Here is a 15,976-nt window from a genome sequence, read left to right on the forward strand (position 1 = left end):
TGCAAAAGAGTCAAGACCTAAGTGCCAATAAGTGCACATGCAGTTCACAACCGGATACTGGGGGAAAGGGCGTAGGCCTATTCATGAGCACTTTGTTCAACGTTATATGTTTCACGTTATAACAAGATAAAAGTTTCACGTTATAACGTGATAAGTTTCACGTTATAACGTGAAAATAATTTGTTATAACATGATAGACTTAAACATCTTGTTATAACGAGAAACGTATCACGTTTATATCATGATACTGATCCGTTTGTCAAGTTATAACGTGTTACTGATGCTTTTTTTTCTCATGTGGCAGCAATATGCTACCGTATGTAGTGAACTTAACCAACACATCTAAAGAAACAATTCAACAGCGTCAGGCAACAACTTGTATAAAATAAACTAAGGGTTTTCTCAATACAATTACGATGATTATTGATAATGAAATCACACAAATTCGACGTGTCAGACTACAAATTACATAGGCCAATCCACAATTGACAGCAGTCTTACAACAACTGCACATCCATTTTAACAATTATGTTTCCTCTCTAGAGATGACAAAATTAGCCAAGACATGTCAAACATCAACATCTGAAACATGAGATCAGATGTGTTTCACAAATCAATAGAAAATTAACCACTCTAGCCAAGCCTGTAATTCATTTAGTCTTCATTTAGGCTGTCAAAAGTAGCTATGTTTCATGTCTATTTGGTGATCTTTTTGGTCATCAATAGCCTCGCCCTCTGGAGATCTGTAGAAGAGACAGGAAGATAGTACGAGTGCATTAGCATGTGTGTGTGTTTTAAATTTCAATAGATTATTCAGGCGGAAAGAGATAGTGAGTGTGTTGGGTTCAGGGGGGGGGGGCACCTCAAATTCTCCATAAAATGGTCCCTTTTACTCCTCTTGTACATGGTCTGAGCTGTGCTGATGAAGAACACAAGAGCCAGGAAGCCGGCCACTGCTGACAAGCCCACAACCACATCCCATAATACCTCTCTCTCTGGAAGCATAGCGAGAGGGGAAGGGATGAGCGTCAAAGATTGAGGGAGAGAGAGAAACAAAATATGTACAGCACAGAAGGAAGAGAGAAATACAGACCAGAGAGAGACAGAAAAAACACACCAAAAAGATCAGTAACTGCATTAGTGTTGAAACAAGTGTATGGACCTTACACATGACATCTTTAACCTTTTGTTATCAAGTATCATCTGATAAAATGATAAGGAAACTGCTAGTGATAAAATGTTTGGTGAAGAGATTATGTCTCGATATTGGATTATGATCTCTCTGTTAAGCACAACAACCCGATATGGACCTGGAGAATATGTAACTTTGTTATCAGTCTTATCTATTGGCAGGGTGGAAGGTTTAAAAATAACAGACTTGCGATTCATATCACCCTCTGGACACTCATCTTGAGGACTTACCATGGTGGCAACTATCATGCCAATGATCAGCTGCCTTATAGAGAGTAGTACAAAGGTGCAAATTTGTTGAAGTAGAGTGCTATTGAGTGAACCTCATTGTAATCTTACCCTGGTAGTCTACAGGGTCAGGGCTTGGGCGGAGCATGTTCCTGGTGACTTCCAGTGCCCCGTCGTTGATCTCGGGCGTGATGCCTAGCAGGTGGCACATCAGTGGGTACACGTTCACAGTCTCAAAGGGTCCCACCTGGAGGTTCCTCTGGAAATCTGGCCCCACTGCCCTGAAGAACGGCTTCATGTCCAGGCCCTTGTTGTCAAAGCCATGCTCACCCTTGTTAAACTGGACTGGGAACAGCTGGAAAGAGGAGGTGGGTTGGTGTGAATAGGTGGAGGGAGGAGGGGATTAGTGTGAATAGCTGGAGGGAGGAGTGGGTTAGGGTGAATAGCTATATGTAGGAGGGGTTTAGTGTGATGCAGTGTGATGTGATGTCTATATCTCCCAGGTCTTCCTGTTAGCACACTTACCCCATTGATAACATATCCAGGGTCGGCAAATAGGATGAGCGGCAGCAGGCGAGGATGGTTTCCAAAGTGCAGTCTGGCAGGCATGTCCTCCTTCTTGTAGACATGAAGGTTGGGGTGCCCTCCCTTCAGGGCCAGGTACACCTTCTCCAGGAGGCCATCCTTGGGCAGCAGCATCCCCGCTGGTCCGTAGTCAACCAGCTGGAACTTGATGTCCTTGAAGTCAAACCCAGGGATCTGGGAGAGGATGATCTCATTCACCCCCGCTCCCCGGAGCACCGTGGTCATCCCATGGTCGGCTGTGATGATGACATTGAGGCGTTCAGTTAGGCCGTAAGCCTGGATCTTCTGCCGGATGTATCCCACCGTCCGGTCCACCTGCCTCACCATCTCCCGTCTCTCCGGAGAGTCAGGGCCGTGTTCGTGTCCCGCCTTCAATACAAACAACAACAGAACAATACCTCAAAACTATTGACAACGGTTTGCTTGACTTCCACTACCAAATTGGTAGCGCCAATGTGTAGCTTGGTTGCCAGTACCCCACAAAAGCATGACCGGAAAAGTGGTACAAAGGCCAGATCGGAATGTTGTTGTTGTGTATGCTTTCTGCTAGCCCACATCTTCCATTCTATAATTAGTATAGATGCCATTGACCTACCAGATCAGGCTCTCCAAAGTACAGAGACACAAAGTCCAGATCTTGGCCATGGAACCAGTCTCCCACCACCTTGTCGATGTTGAGCCTCCAATCTGTCTCGTTGGAGTGGTCATAGAATCGGGGCTCCACCTGTTTGACCCCGACCTCCTCACCCCTGTACTTAGCGGCCGTGCCGGGGAAGTGCAGGGAGCCGGCCTTCAGGCCCTGGAGGAGGAGAGAGAGCACATGCCCCGGAGATGCTTCATGACAGGCTTAGAAGTCCAGGAGTTGTAGGCTTCGTCTATGAAACAGATCCTCAGAATATGCTTCTCCAAAACCAAATCACTAATGTCATCTGTTTAATCATAATCGACAAGATTACGTGAGATAATGTAATGCGTTCCTGGTATTGTCTGCCGGAAACAGTGATGCCGTAGATGTTACAAACATGTGATCTCTTATAAATAATGAACAAAAGGAGTACGGGGCCGTGTGAGAGTGTACTGGTGTGTTCTGTCTCACCTGTCTCTGTGCAGTGATCCAGATTGGCAGGCTGCCATTGTCCCAGTATGAATCCACAAACTGGGTCATGTAGTACTGTTTCTTTTCCTGGGTGGTGGTGTTGAACCAAATGTTGTGGATGACGCCATGGTTCTCAACATAGCGCCCTGAGGAACATCAATCACCAATTATAGCTGTTCAGTGACACCACATTTTTCTGGGAGTTATGTAAGTTTGTTAATAGTAGACAGACCAGCCTATGATTCACGATTGCATGGTTGATGTGACATTATCGTAGATAATGATATCACCTTGCTTGATTTACTCGTTAAACACTTGGAGGGAAATGGGTCTTATGTTAGACTTCTATTTGTGGATTTTCCCTCTGCTTTTAACACAAGTCAACCACATATTTTAACCAGTAGTCGTTCAAAACTGTTGAAGGTTTATAGTTCCAAAGTGCAGAACAAAGCATTATAAAAACGGCTTTGTTCTGGCAGCTATTATTCAGTTGAATAAGTCCTAGCAACATTGCTAGTATAATAATATTGACGCAAAGTCTATTTTATTTAAGTTTTCATGTATTGGTTTTGAAATTATGGAATGTGGAGCACCAGTTTTATTATGTGGTTTAAAGTTTTAGGTCATACACTGTTTGTGTTGTTTTTGTAAAATATGGCAAACGCACAAACTCACCCACTGCAGACCAAGGTTTCTTACGGGTATAAATAAAGTCAACTGAACTGAACTGAAATGCCTGCAGACGTGTTACTGTGAGGAAGACGAATGTTGAATGCTGTGTGTTTTCCAATGACTTCAGTTTTGTAAGCGTTAGTGTGTGTGCCTACCTGAGAGCAGGGTGAAGTGTGTAGGGCTGGTGATGGTGAGGAAGGGGGGAGTGACGTATGCTGCCCTGACCCCATCCAGGGCCATCTGGTCTAGGTGAGGAGTGTCCACGTCTCGGTCGTAGTCCCAGCGGAACCCATCAAAGGAGATGAGCAGCAACTTGTTCCTGGTGGTCCGGTCGGAAAGAGCGCTACGGCCGGACTCCTGCCCAGGAACAGAGCCTCTGTGTGGGGTCGCTTCAGAGGAAGAGGTGGCCTGGAGGACCAGGAGAAGCAGGAGAGGCAGCATGGTTTGACACAGTCTCTCAGCAAGTTAATTGAGGTGAGATACACCAGTCAGATCAGCAGCCAGGCCCCTCTGTGTGATGTAGTCCAGACTCTCAGACCCCAGGTGGCCGCTGTGTGTGGGCTCTGGCATTACCACACGGATGGACTGACACACATCACACCTGTGTTGAAGCTTATATGCCCCTGCCCCCCCCCCCCACACACTTTAACACACACATCCTAAAACACACACACACACACTTTCGATGACAGATAACATGAGAGGGTTCCAGTCTCAGAGGCACACTCTCCCATTGTTTAACACACGTCCCTCTTATCTTATCTCCTGCACAGATATCAGACCTGTGTAGCTGAATCGATTGCTTGAATGACTCTCGTGTGTGGCTGATGATGAACCTACACTCCTGTGACCACCAGGTAGAGACATTGCCCCATGATTCAGATAACAAAGCTATGCTTGAACCATCAGTAACTTTGACACTCTCCCTTCCTATTACTATCTGTCCTCCCACAGACTCCCTCCATCCCTTCCCTCCCCCTATCACCCCACCACCCCACCTCTCTTTTCCATCACGATGAGATGGGCTTTAGTATAGTCACGCTTGAGTTGGCAAATGTATTCCATTATCATATTTGAATGCATTGAAAAGTAATGTAAGTACACATCCAGACATATGCATCCCTACGGAGATGTAAAATGTAAAAAACAATTAAAATGATAATTTCAACGATTTGAGTCTGACATGGGCATGGCTTAGCTGCTACAAGTTGCCGCAGTTGCTGATGAGAGGGTTTAGGCAAAGCAGGGCTGCTCTCTAGGTGTTTCCATGCAAGGTCTTCTTCAGTGTATTCCCGGGCCTGGTTCTGACTTCCTGGTGGGAGCGGAGAGGCCACGCCCCCAGAGCACCAGATGTGAACTTGTTGACACTTGGAAACAAGTTTGGAGACAGAAAAGTTCCTGTTTCATGCACATGTAATTAGGCTTGTTGTTTTCCTCCTTTCTGGTGGGTTGGAAGTGTGCTGGTGTGTGCTGAACCTGAGTGGACCTCAGCAAAGCTGGGTTAGATAAGATGCACTTCTTCCTGTCTAGCCCTGGTGAGGCAGCAGTTCAAGGCTAATAGTTAATCTGGCGGAGATAAGATATAGCTCTCTCTTAGTCGTTCATGCACACACATGCACACACACACATATATACAGATACTCCCTCACGCACATACATACAGACAGACACACAAGTCTCTGGCGCCCTCTGCTGCCCATACAACCACACATATTCAGAGCTGCAGCGATGCACAGTCAATGTTGTATCACCTGTGATGAACATCTAGGTTAGTGTAGAAGAGGACAGAACCACAGGTTGAGACACACAACAGCTGTTGGACAGGTGTGAGTGTGCGTGTGTGTCTGTGTGAATGTGTGTGTTTTACCATATGCTTCAGGGACATTGTTGAAGAGTTATGGTTGAATGTTTCTTCTATGAATTGTCCAGCAATTTGTGCGTTTTACTATACAGGAATCCCAAGCACCTTATTGCCCTGCATATGTCCAAGATGTATGTTTGTCCCCGGTCTCTTCATGGTCTGTTTGTGTGGATGTGTGTGTGTGTGAGTGAATGTGAGATGATGTGTATTTGTGTGTTTGTGTGAATGTGAGTATATGTGAGTATAAGTGTAATTGTGTGAATGTGAGGGTGTGTGTGTGTGTGTGGAGTTGAGGCCCAGGTCTCGGCAGCGTGACAGTGATGTATGGGTAATTTAAAAAGTCGTTCTTTTCCACGCGGCGGTTTGCAGTCAGGGCAGCCAACCGCAGCCCGAAGAAAACTCATCTACATTTACTTACACAAACACACACACAGACACACACACACACACATGCACACACGCGCACATACACACACACACCCCCACACACACACATGCACACACACACACAGGCATCCACAACAGAACTTTAACACGGCCGATGTGTTTACACAGACACTCACAATATGCAGTATGTTCCCATGCAGACTCAAAGTTTCAACTTTTAGACAGGAAGCAAGAAAGAAGGACTTCTTCTATGTGCAGTAATTGTCTGTCTGCATGTGTGTATTTGTGCGATTGTTGAATGTATGCATGGTTGTGAATGTGTGTGTGTGAGTGAGTGTGTTTGAGTGTAAGATGGCGCCAGTTGATCCTAAGTTCCGTTCTGCTTCTTCCACCAGTCTGGTTACATAACTTCCTTCTGATGACCTCTGACCTGCTCCAGCTCTGCTGTCTTTGTGTGTATGCATGCTCATGTGTGTGTGTGTGCATGCTCGTGTGTGTGTGAATGTGTGTGTGTATGTGTACAATGGTACTTCACATTTTGTTACTTAATTTTTTGGTAATTGACAATTGTGAAGTAAAGGTACCCACTTCTGTGTGTATGTCTGTATGTGTGTGTGTGTGTGTGTGTGTGTGTGAGAGAGTGTTACGTTTGTATGTGTGTATTGTGGAATATTGAGTGTGTCCGTGTGTGTGTGTATTGGGGAGTAATACGTGTGTGTGTGTGAGTATAATATTCTTCTGGAGAGGTCAAACACCTGTCTCCTCCCAACATGTCATCTAACAGGGCAGTAACCCCCATGCACTAATGAGTGATGACCACGATTGATTGGTGGCTATGATAGGCCTGATCTCTCTGGCTCATGCACACGCACACGCACACACACACACGTGCACATGCACACACACACACACACACACACACACACACACACACACACACACACACACACACACACACACACACACACACACACACACACACACACACACACACACACACACAGTCTCCTCGGTATTGAGTGGGAGCTCCACAGTTCTCCAGCAATCTGCTGCCATTGATCTGCAGAGAGATCCAACACCGGGCAGGCGCACCCAGGAATACTGCTTTTCATTAAGTGTGTGTATGTGTTTGTAAAAAGACTTATGTTTATGTTCATTAGAAGTGAGAGAATATTGCATTCTAGGGCAAAGTGTCTGACAGAGTGTGTATGTGTGCATTTGTGTGTGTCTTTGTGTGTGTGTGCTCATGCACAGGGGTCTCTAGCAGTCTGTTCCAGCCCACAGGGCAGGGTGGCTCCACCAAGCCTGATATCAGCCTGGTGATCAGAGACTGACAGACAGTCAGACGACAAACAAGTCAAACAGTCAGCCAGCCAGCCAGCTAGCCAGGCTCCTGATGTCTGCCTCTCACAGCACTTACAAGCCCACCATAAGCATATCTCTCTCTCTTTCTCTCTCTGTCTCCCTCTCTCCCTCTCTTTCTCAGTCGTGTGAATTATCTATTTGTATGAGATGAAAGATGGCGCTCAAGGTGGTGAAAGAGGGAGAGAGGGAAAAAGAGGGGTTGGGGGGGTTGAGTCTTTCACATCAGAGAAAAATGAAGAGATTGATTTTCTGTCTGTTTCTGAGTCTGCTGGGAATATAAAAACAGACGGCGAGGTTCCACACACTTTTCTCCTCTCCTTCGCCATCCTCTCCTCTTCTCCTCATCCTCCATTCTTCCTCCATGTCCTGCCTCCTTCCCTCCCTCTCACCCCTCTCTTCTATATTCCCCTGCTCATCTCTCCCTTCCCGATGTCCCCTCATCTGACTTCTCGTTCTCCTGTCCTCTGTCTGGTTCTCCTCCCCGTACTTTGTTTCTCAATAATCTCCGTACCTCTCCTTTCTCCCATCCCCTCTCCCTCCTCCCCCCTCTCTTCCTCCTTTCCTCTCCTCCAGGGTTCTCTCCGGGGGTTCCGTTTGCAAATGGCTGCCCCACCAGGCTTATCGCAGGGTCGGAAGGAGAAAGTGAGAAAGCAGCTTTGATGAAGGAATGGAGCGGAGAGATGGGTTTAGGAGGGGGGCCTATAGCCCCAGGCAGTGGTGTGTCAGGTGGAGCCCTCTAAAGAGCTGGCCCGGCCCTCAGCCCTCAGCCTCCAGTCTCCAGCCCCCAGCCTCCAGCCTCCAGCCTCCAGCCCCGAGCCTCCAGCCCCTAGCCCCGAGACTCCAGCCTCGGCCCCCAGCCAACCCCGCCCCCCTCCCAACGTTTTGCTACACTCCCTGCTTCCAGACCTGCAGACATGAGAGACCCAGTTCCTACGATGAAATGCGTGTGTTCAGCTGTGTGTGTCTCCCACTCTTCACTTGAACATCTGTGTGTGTGTGTGTGTGTGCATGTGAATGTCTTCTCATACAAGATATGTGTGTGGGGGTTTAAATGTAGCTAACAGCATTTGTCAGACATTAACACGCACGTAGCCCGTACAATCCCCTGACCTTGGCTAAGTGACAGGCATCCCATAATTTACCCTGACACCCTCCTCTCCCGCCTTGGTGACCAGCGTTAGTGTGTGACGTTTCGGAACGCCCCCGATCACCACCTCAGAACCAGGACCATAAACCATCACACACACACACACACACACACAGACAGATACACACACACACACACTACCCCACCTCCAGCACCCTAACCCCAGCTCAACGCCGGTGATGGAACGTCCTATCGGCGGCCCTAACTCATCGCCCTGCCGGCGTACAGATGGAGACCAAGCTGAGGAGGACATCAATAGTGTCCGGGCTGAGCGGTCAGGACGGGGCTGATGAGCTGAGAGAGGGATGTTGGTTTAAGGCCCGGGGACGTTCCTCATTCCTGTGAGGAATGTGGCAGCGCAGCGCCTTGATGACAATTTCATTTCCCTGTCAAAGAGACAGGAAGATCCAACAGGAGATCTCAGAGTGTGTGTGGTGTGTGCGTGTGTGTGTGTTAGTACTGGTCTTTCTGTGTTGGTGTTCATGTCTACCTTTGTGCTTGTGTCTACCCGTGTGTACGTGTGTGTGTGTGTGTGTGCGTGTGTGTTGACAGGTGAGGCGATGGAACACTAACTGCCATCGACCAGCAGAGAGATTAGGAGGGAGAGGCAGAGTGAAGGGCAGGAGAAAGGGATGGAAAAGGAAGGAAAAAGGGAGGCAAACGAGTGTGACTTTGGCAGGAGGTCACCGTGACGTCCTCCGGGCAGATTGTTCCGGAGGGGTGTGTGTGTGTTCTGACTTGGCTTCCAAGGATTCCTTTGAGATTAGCGCGCGTGTGTGTTTGTGCTGTTAGTCCCTCTTTTAAATGTAGAATGTGTGAAGGGACCCCTTGCTGGGAAAGGTCAGCTACCCCCCCCATTTCATTTTCTGAGCACATTTGTCACAATGAGCACTGAGCACCAGGGGGCGTGTGTGAGCACACGTGCCACAAGCCCACTCCTGCCTAACACGTAGATGCTGCACACAACTGTAGTAGCGTACAGTAGCATAGACTATAAATACACTATACAGTAGCACAGTATGATTCACTGCTTTGGGTTTGGTGTCACTCTTGTCACACGGTACTCAAGATGACCTGTGTTCCTTTCCAGCGAAAAGGAAAGCACAAATCATATTGCCTTTTTTTTACTTGTAGAAAAACCGTATTTTTGCGTTGGTGAAGGGGCGTGTGTGGGAGTAAGCGAGCGCATGTGTATGGGTGTTTTTTAATTGGACAGATTACGCTCCGATTTACGGATCAGTTGGAATGTATGTGTCCATACTAATGAAGGAGCAGAAACACTTCCGTCTGTGAGTGTGTGTGTTTATATCTGAATGCATATACCCAGTAAGAGTGAACCAGTTCACAGCTAGCTTCAACAGCCAAGTTTCCCTCTCGTTCTAACCTGTCAGACCCTCTCCTCTACCCATCTACAGTACAGACACACACACCCACATAGACTCCAGCTAGCTTTAGCTCACGTTAGCCCTCTCTCCAAGGTTAGCTTCCTTCCAGTCTGACAGAAATACAACTATCAGTAACCATTTGAAATGATATCGGGCCCTGCCAACACTTAAACAACTTTTTCTCTTTCTTTCTCCTGTCTTTTATTTCCCCCCTCTCTCTTTTGTTCTCTGGGGTCGTAAATTGTTTTTCTCTGGCCGCAGCGTCTCCTTGAGCTTGTCATTGGTTTTTCCATTAAAGGGGAGTTATGATAAAGTTTGGGCGGGGACTGGCCTGCGTGCACCTCTGTTGGCTTTGTGAGGGTGTGTTGGTGTGCGCGTGTCGGGAGGGTCTCAGTGTTGCCCCTGTGAAGAGGTTTCTCGTTCATCAAGATTAAGAACAGCGAGGTGTGTGTGTGCGTGCGCGCGCGCGGACGGGCGTGTGCGTTGCTTTGTGCTGTGTAGACCCGGAGACAGTTCCTCACATAGAGGGGGTTTGTGTTTCTAAATATTAAATGAGCAGCAGGGTGTGTGGAGATTCTCTAACAGTGTGAATATCCCCAATCAGGTCTGAATCATACACTCACACACACACACACACACACACGCACACACACACACACATGCAGACACAAACACATGCACACACCTATGCACGCCACTAATATAACTACTGTGTAATCAGGATGTGTAAATGCTTGTGCTTCTAAATGTAGAAGAGTATGTGTTTGAAGTGTGTGTTGTTCCAACCCCCTCATTAACTATGCAGATTTCGCAGCCGCGCCTAATGATGCCGGCACCAGGTTTATCAGTTGTTATGGAAACCAGCTGAGATTTAAGTAAGCAGTTTCTTCCTTTTTCTCTTGCATGTCATGCCCAGATACACACACACACACACAAACTAACAGTAACACACAGATGCACAGATCCACCACATGTACACCTACCCACATGCACACCCGCACACACACACACGGACCCCAGAAGTCCTCCTCTCTCTGTTACCCCCTTGTTTATTGATAAACGTTTATGGTGCTGCCGGGCAGCAAGGATTGTGGGTAAGTCCTGGCGGAAGGTTCTAGCTGCAGCATCATCTGTCTTTCATGACAGCATCGGAACACTCCCGACCACCTTTCTCCCTGTCTTTCACCTACCGCTCTCTCTTTCAGCCCTCTCTACCCTCCGCCCCTCTCTCTGTCTCGGTCTCATGTCAACCTGTGTGTGTGCACCTGTGTGTGTGTTTACCTACTGTGCTGGCCTCTTTATTTCAGGCTGCATGTCGTTAGTCAACATTAGGAGATCTCTCGTGTTCCTCAGAGTGAGAGGAGATGAGTTGATCTGAGAGGCTGTGATAATGTATTACTGAGAGGATGCTGCAGCATTGTCAAAAGGGTGTGTGTGTGTCTGCGTGCTGTGTATGTGTGCGTCTGCGGTGTGTGTGTGTGTGCGTGCATGTGTGCATGCGTGCACGCGAATGGGGTGTATTCGAGACTTAATTTTCTGACTCAGTGCTCCTGGTTGGACTAGTATCGCCGGGGGCGACCAACGACGAGGGTTCCATGGACTGGTGGGAGACAAAAAAGAAAAACTCCAAAAGATGTGGGAGTTTGAGGACAAAGCTGTAGATCCAAATCATTTTCACTCCCAACCCCGAAAAGCGAAGCAGACTGAGAAACAAATTCACAGTGTATCCCAGCTTACAAGCAAAGCGCAGGTTACAGCACTAGAGTTTGGTGTTTCAGGAAGTTTATTTCTTGATGTGTGTGTGGGTGTGTGTGTATGTGCGAGCACCCTGTCTACAGGCCTCAGTGTTATTGACCATCTCGACCAGCCTGCCTGCTACCAGCCCCCATGCATCACCTCGCCCAGGCTACCTCCTTCTGGGACTCCCTGGCCCTGAGCATCACGTAGGGGGACACATTTAACCGTGACACACAGCTCATTAGATCACAGAGGTCGGACTGTGAGCTTGTTACCGACCGGTCCGTCCCTGTAATGGACACCCCTAGTGCCAGGGGGACGGAGATGTGTGTGGCGCAGACCAGTCTCGCCAATTTGGAGAAGTGTTTTGTGGCGTCCAATGGGAGCCCTCTAGCTGTCTGAGATCTGATTGGAAGGTGACCTTGTGAGGTTGTGATGTTTTGGAGGAAAAAGTGAGATTAATCTGGAGCTGTTAATGTTTATCCTCCCTCCTTCTATCGCCCTCCCTAACCCCCTCTCTCTCTCTCTCTCTCTCTCTCTCTCTCTCTCTCTCTCTCTCTCTTTCTCTTTCGATTTCTCTCTCTCGAACCTGAGTGATGGATCTCAGAAATGGTAACTTACGCTGCCTCTGAAACATCAACCTCTTCTCCTCTAAAATCTCAATGTTAGAATCCAGGGTGAGGTGAGGTCTGTCTCCAGGGTGAGGTCTGTCTCCAGGGTGAGGTCTGTCTCCAGGGTGAGGTGAGGCCTGTTTCCAGGGTGAGGTCTGTCTCCAGGGTGAGGTCTGTCTCCAGGGTGAGGTGAGGTCTGTCTCCAGGGTGAGGTCTGTCTCCAGGGTGAGGTGAGGCCTGTTTCCAGGGTGAGGTCTGTCTCCAGGGTGAGGTCTGTCTCCAGGGTGAGGTGAGGTCTGTCTCCAGGGTGAGGTCTGTCTCCAGGGTGAGGTGAGGCCTGTTTCCAGGGTGAGGTCTGTCTCCAGGGTGAGGTCTGTGTCCAGGGTGAGGTGAGGCCTGTTTCCAGGGTGAGGTGAGGCCTGTCTCCAGGGTGAGGTGAGGCCTGTCTCCAGGGTGAGGTGAGGCCTGTCTCCAGAGTGAGGTGAGGCCTGTCTCCAGGGTGAGGTCTGTCTCCAGGGTGAGGCCTGTCTCCAGGGTGAGGTGAGGCCTGTCTCCAGGGTGAGGTGAGGCCTGTCTCCAGGGTGAGGTCTGTCTCCAGGGTGAGGCCTGTCTCCAGGGTGAGGTGGGGCCTGTCTCCACACCGTCCAGCCAGGCGAGCAGCTGTGTCACAGAGCCCAGGAGGTCCCTCCTCTGTAGAAACTGGTCCTCCATCCATCACAGAAGCGAGGCGAGCGGAGCGGGGGGATAGATGGATGTGTGCTGCAGTGAGACTGTTAATGTAGCTCCAGCTGCAGCCCTGTCTCCCATGTCTCCTCTCGCTCGAGCCCCACTTCCTCATCCTGCTCATCTGCATACCAAGCATCCATATTCATGTGCTTCTGAGCCTCAACTGCTGTTAATTGGAGAGTCGATTAGCGGAAGATGGGAAGAACTTTCTGTTGCAGTTGCGTTCAAACATACGAGTGCGTGTGGAGAAGAGAGTTGGTCTGAGAGATTAATGGACTTTTGGGTTTTTCGCATTGCTTTTCTGTAATGCTGGACTGCAAATTAAATATGTCATAGAGAGCATGTGTGGGTTATCCAGAGTTTGGGAGAACGTGTGTGCACTTCGGTGTTCATTCAGACCTTAAGAAGAGATCTTTTTTTGTGAGGCATATTCCCCCAGAACAATCACTATTTTATAACTCTGAGTTTGAGAATGATTACTATTTCTCTTTTGGTTCCAAAGTTCTCCCGACCAAGGTTTACAATGTGTATGTGTGTGTGCGCGTTGCTGGCTGGTTATTGATCTGAGTGTTTTTATACAAGGACACACCGTGTGCAAAGTGCAGGACCTTGAACAGTCCTGGGCTGCAACAGATTTCACCTAATCCACAGGTGATAGGTGTGTGTGTGTGGATTTGAGAAGGAAGGAGAGAGGGAGGGAGAAAGTGTGTGTGAAAATAAGATAAAGGGTTAGAGCAAAGTTACTTCTGCATTCATCCCCGTGTGTTTAACATGCTCTCGTCTCCTCTCCTCTCCCTCAGTCCACATGATCATTAGTGTGTTTAGTGTTTGTGTCTGTGAGGGGGTGTCGAGCAGGCGGGAACAGATATGGTCTTCATGTCTTTGTGTGTTCACGTGTGTGCGTGTGCGTTCCTTTTGCTGTCACACCTGTCACACTCCCCTCATCCTCAAGACCGGCGAAGGAAGAAAAAAGTGAAGGAGGGAAGCGGTGTGGTGGGTGGAGGAGTGAAGGGTGTGATTAATCACACAGCCTGACAGACTGTCAGGGTAGGGCTGGCCACTGAGATGACCACCCCGACACACACACACATATCCGTAGACACTGTGCGTGTGTGTAGTAAGGTGGGGGGGGGGGAGGGTGGCAGGTTGCCAGGGATAGGTGCTGAGAGGCTTGGCACCTGGCAGACAGACAGATACCAGGCAGAGCAGAGCTATTAGTTAATGGCAGGTCTGACATCACTCACGATGCATGGAACAGGGGAGGGGGTGAGAGAAGCAAAGAAGAGAGGCCTGAACATGAAAATGTGACTTGTGCCCCTATATTGGGCTGACTGATAGGACAGCTCTCTCTAACGATCTCACTCTCACTCGCTTGTGGGTGGGTGTTTATTTTTAAGCTCTTTTTATCACAACTGTCTCACTCTCCCTTCTTTCCTGTCTCGCTCCATCAAAACACACATCAGTGATTTACTGTTGGTCTGTGCCTGAACTGTAAGCAGGACAAACATACGCACCCCCCCCCCCCCTCTCTCTCTCTCTCTCTCTCTCTCTCTCTCTCTCTCTCTCTCTCTCTCTCTCTCTCTCTCTTTCTCTCTCTTTCTCTCTCACACACACACACACACAAACACACACATACTTACAGTGTCCCCTCCAAAGCCAAGGTACTCAATATCTGAGGACTGCAAATCAAAAACACCTTCACTCTGAGACAGGAGAGTTCAACGGCTAGACACACACACATACACACACACACACACCCACACAAACACACACACACACACACACACATTTACACACGCACCCTTGCCTGTTTAATCTCTCAGGTCAGGGCCTGGTTTGGAAGGTGAGGGGGACTGGAGGGAAACTAATCTGCATAGCATGAATAAGAATGCTGCCAGGATGCTAACAGCATTAGCGTCAAGGCTAACGGAGCTCTTTGCAATCAGGAAGAAGATGGGGCTGATGGGAGGCATGACCTCTGTGACCTCAGGGGTCATTCAACGGAGACACGTCTTGGTATCACCTCATCATGCTGCACGATGGATATCAGACATGCATCAATGATAGCATGAATGCATTTAAATATGCAATATTCAGATGCACATACCTATATTTGCATGCTACTGTATGATGTACGTACCCCTACTGTACAACGATGTATGAATTGCTTATCCCTAATGAAGTTCTGGGCAAAACCTTAACCATTCATATGGAAATTACTTTAATAACCTGAATATAATCTCATCAATCTCATAGTCTGATGGTCATGGTTTTATAGTTTGATAGTAGCTTCTCCAGACCTAGCCTCACCAGACCCAGCCTCACCAGACCCAGCCTCACCAGACCCAGCCTCTCCAGACCCAGCCTCTCCAGACCCAGCCTCACCAGACCTAGCCTCACCAGACCCAGCCTCTCCAGACCCAGCCTCTCCAGACCCAGCCTCACCTGACCCAGCCTCACCAGACCCAGCCTCTCCAGACCCAGCCTCACCAGACCCAGCCTCTCCAGACCCAGCCTCACCAGACCCAGCCTCACCAGACCCAGCCTCACCAGACCCAGCCTCACCAGATCCAGCCTATCCAGACCCAGCCTCACCAGACCCAGCCTCTCCAGACCCAGCCTCTCCAGACCCAGCCTCACCAGACCCAGCCTCACCAGACCCAGCCTCTCCAGACCCAGCCTCACCAGATCCAGCCTCACCAGACCCAGCCTCACCTGACCCAGCCTCACCAGACCCAGCCTCTCCAGACCCAGCCTCACCAGACCCAGCCTCACCTGACCTAGCCTCACCAGACCCAGCCTCACCAGACCCAGCCTCACCAGACCCAGCCTCACTTGACCCAGCCTCACCAGACCCAGCCTCTCCAGACCTAGCCTCACCAGACCCAGCCTCTCCAGACCCAGCCTCTCCAGACCCAGCCTCACCAGACCCAGCCTCACCTGACCCAGCCTCACCAGACCCAGCCTCTCCAGACCCAGCCTCAC

The 15,976-nt window shown here is 49.0% G+C and overlaps 1 protein-coding gene across 1 annotated transcript; it reads right to left on the minus strand.

Annotated features, from left to right (window-relative positions):
- Window positions 1-696: 696 nt before the first annotated feature.
- On the minus strand, window positions 697-4,321 carry LOC124465322 (ectonucleotide pyrophosphatase/phosphodiesterase family member 7-like). Its single transcript, XM_047017042.1, has 7 exons — window positions 3,928-4,321; window positions 3,101-3,246; window positions 2,600-2,803; window positions 1,945-2,373; window positions 1,531-1,774; window positions 894-995; window positions 697-743 (listed from the first exon to the last, which is right to left on the minus strand). Exons 1-7 carry the CDS (start codon window positions 4,211-4,213, stop codon window positions 697-699), a joined length of 1,458 nt encoding a protein of 485 aa, XP_046872998.1. The 5' UTR covers window positions 4,214-4,321.
- Between the last annotated feature and the right edge of the window lie 11,655 nt (window positions 4,322-15,976).

The sequence above is a fragment of the Hypomesus transpacificus genome, unplaced genomic scaffold, assembly GCF_021917145.1.
Source record: "Hypomesus transpacificus isolate Combined female unplaced genomic scaffold, fHypTra1 scaffold_468, whole genome shotgun sequence".
NCBI classification, from domain to species: domain Eukaryota; kingdom Metazoa; phylum Chordata; class Actinopteri; order Osmeriformes; family Osmeridae; genus Hypomesus; species Hypomesus transpacificus.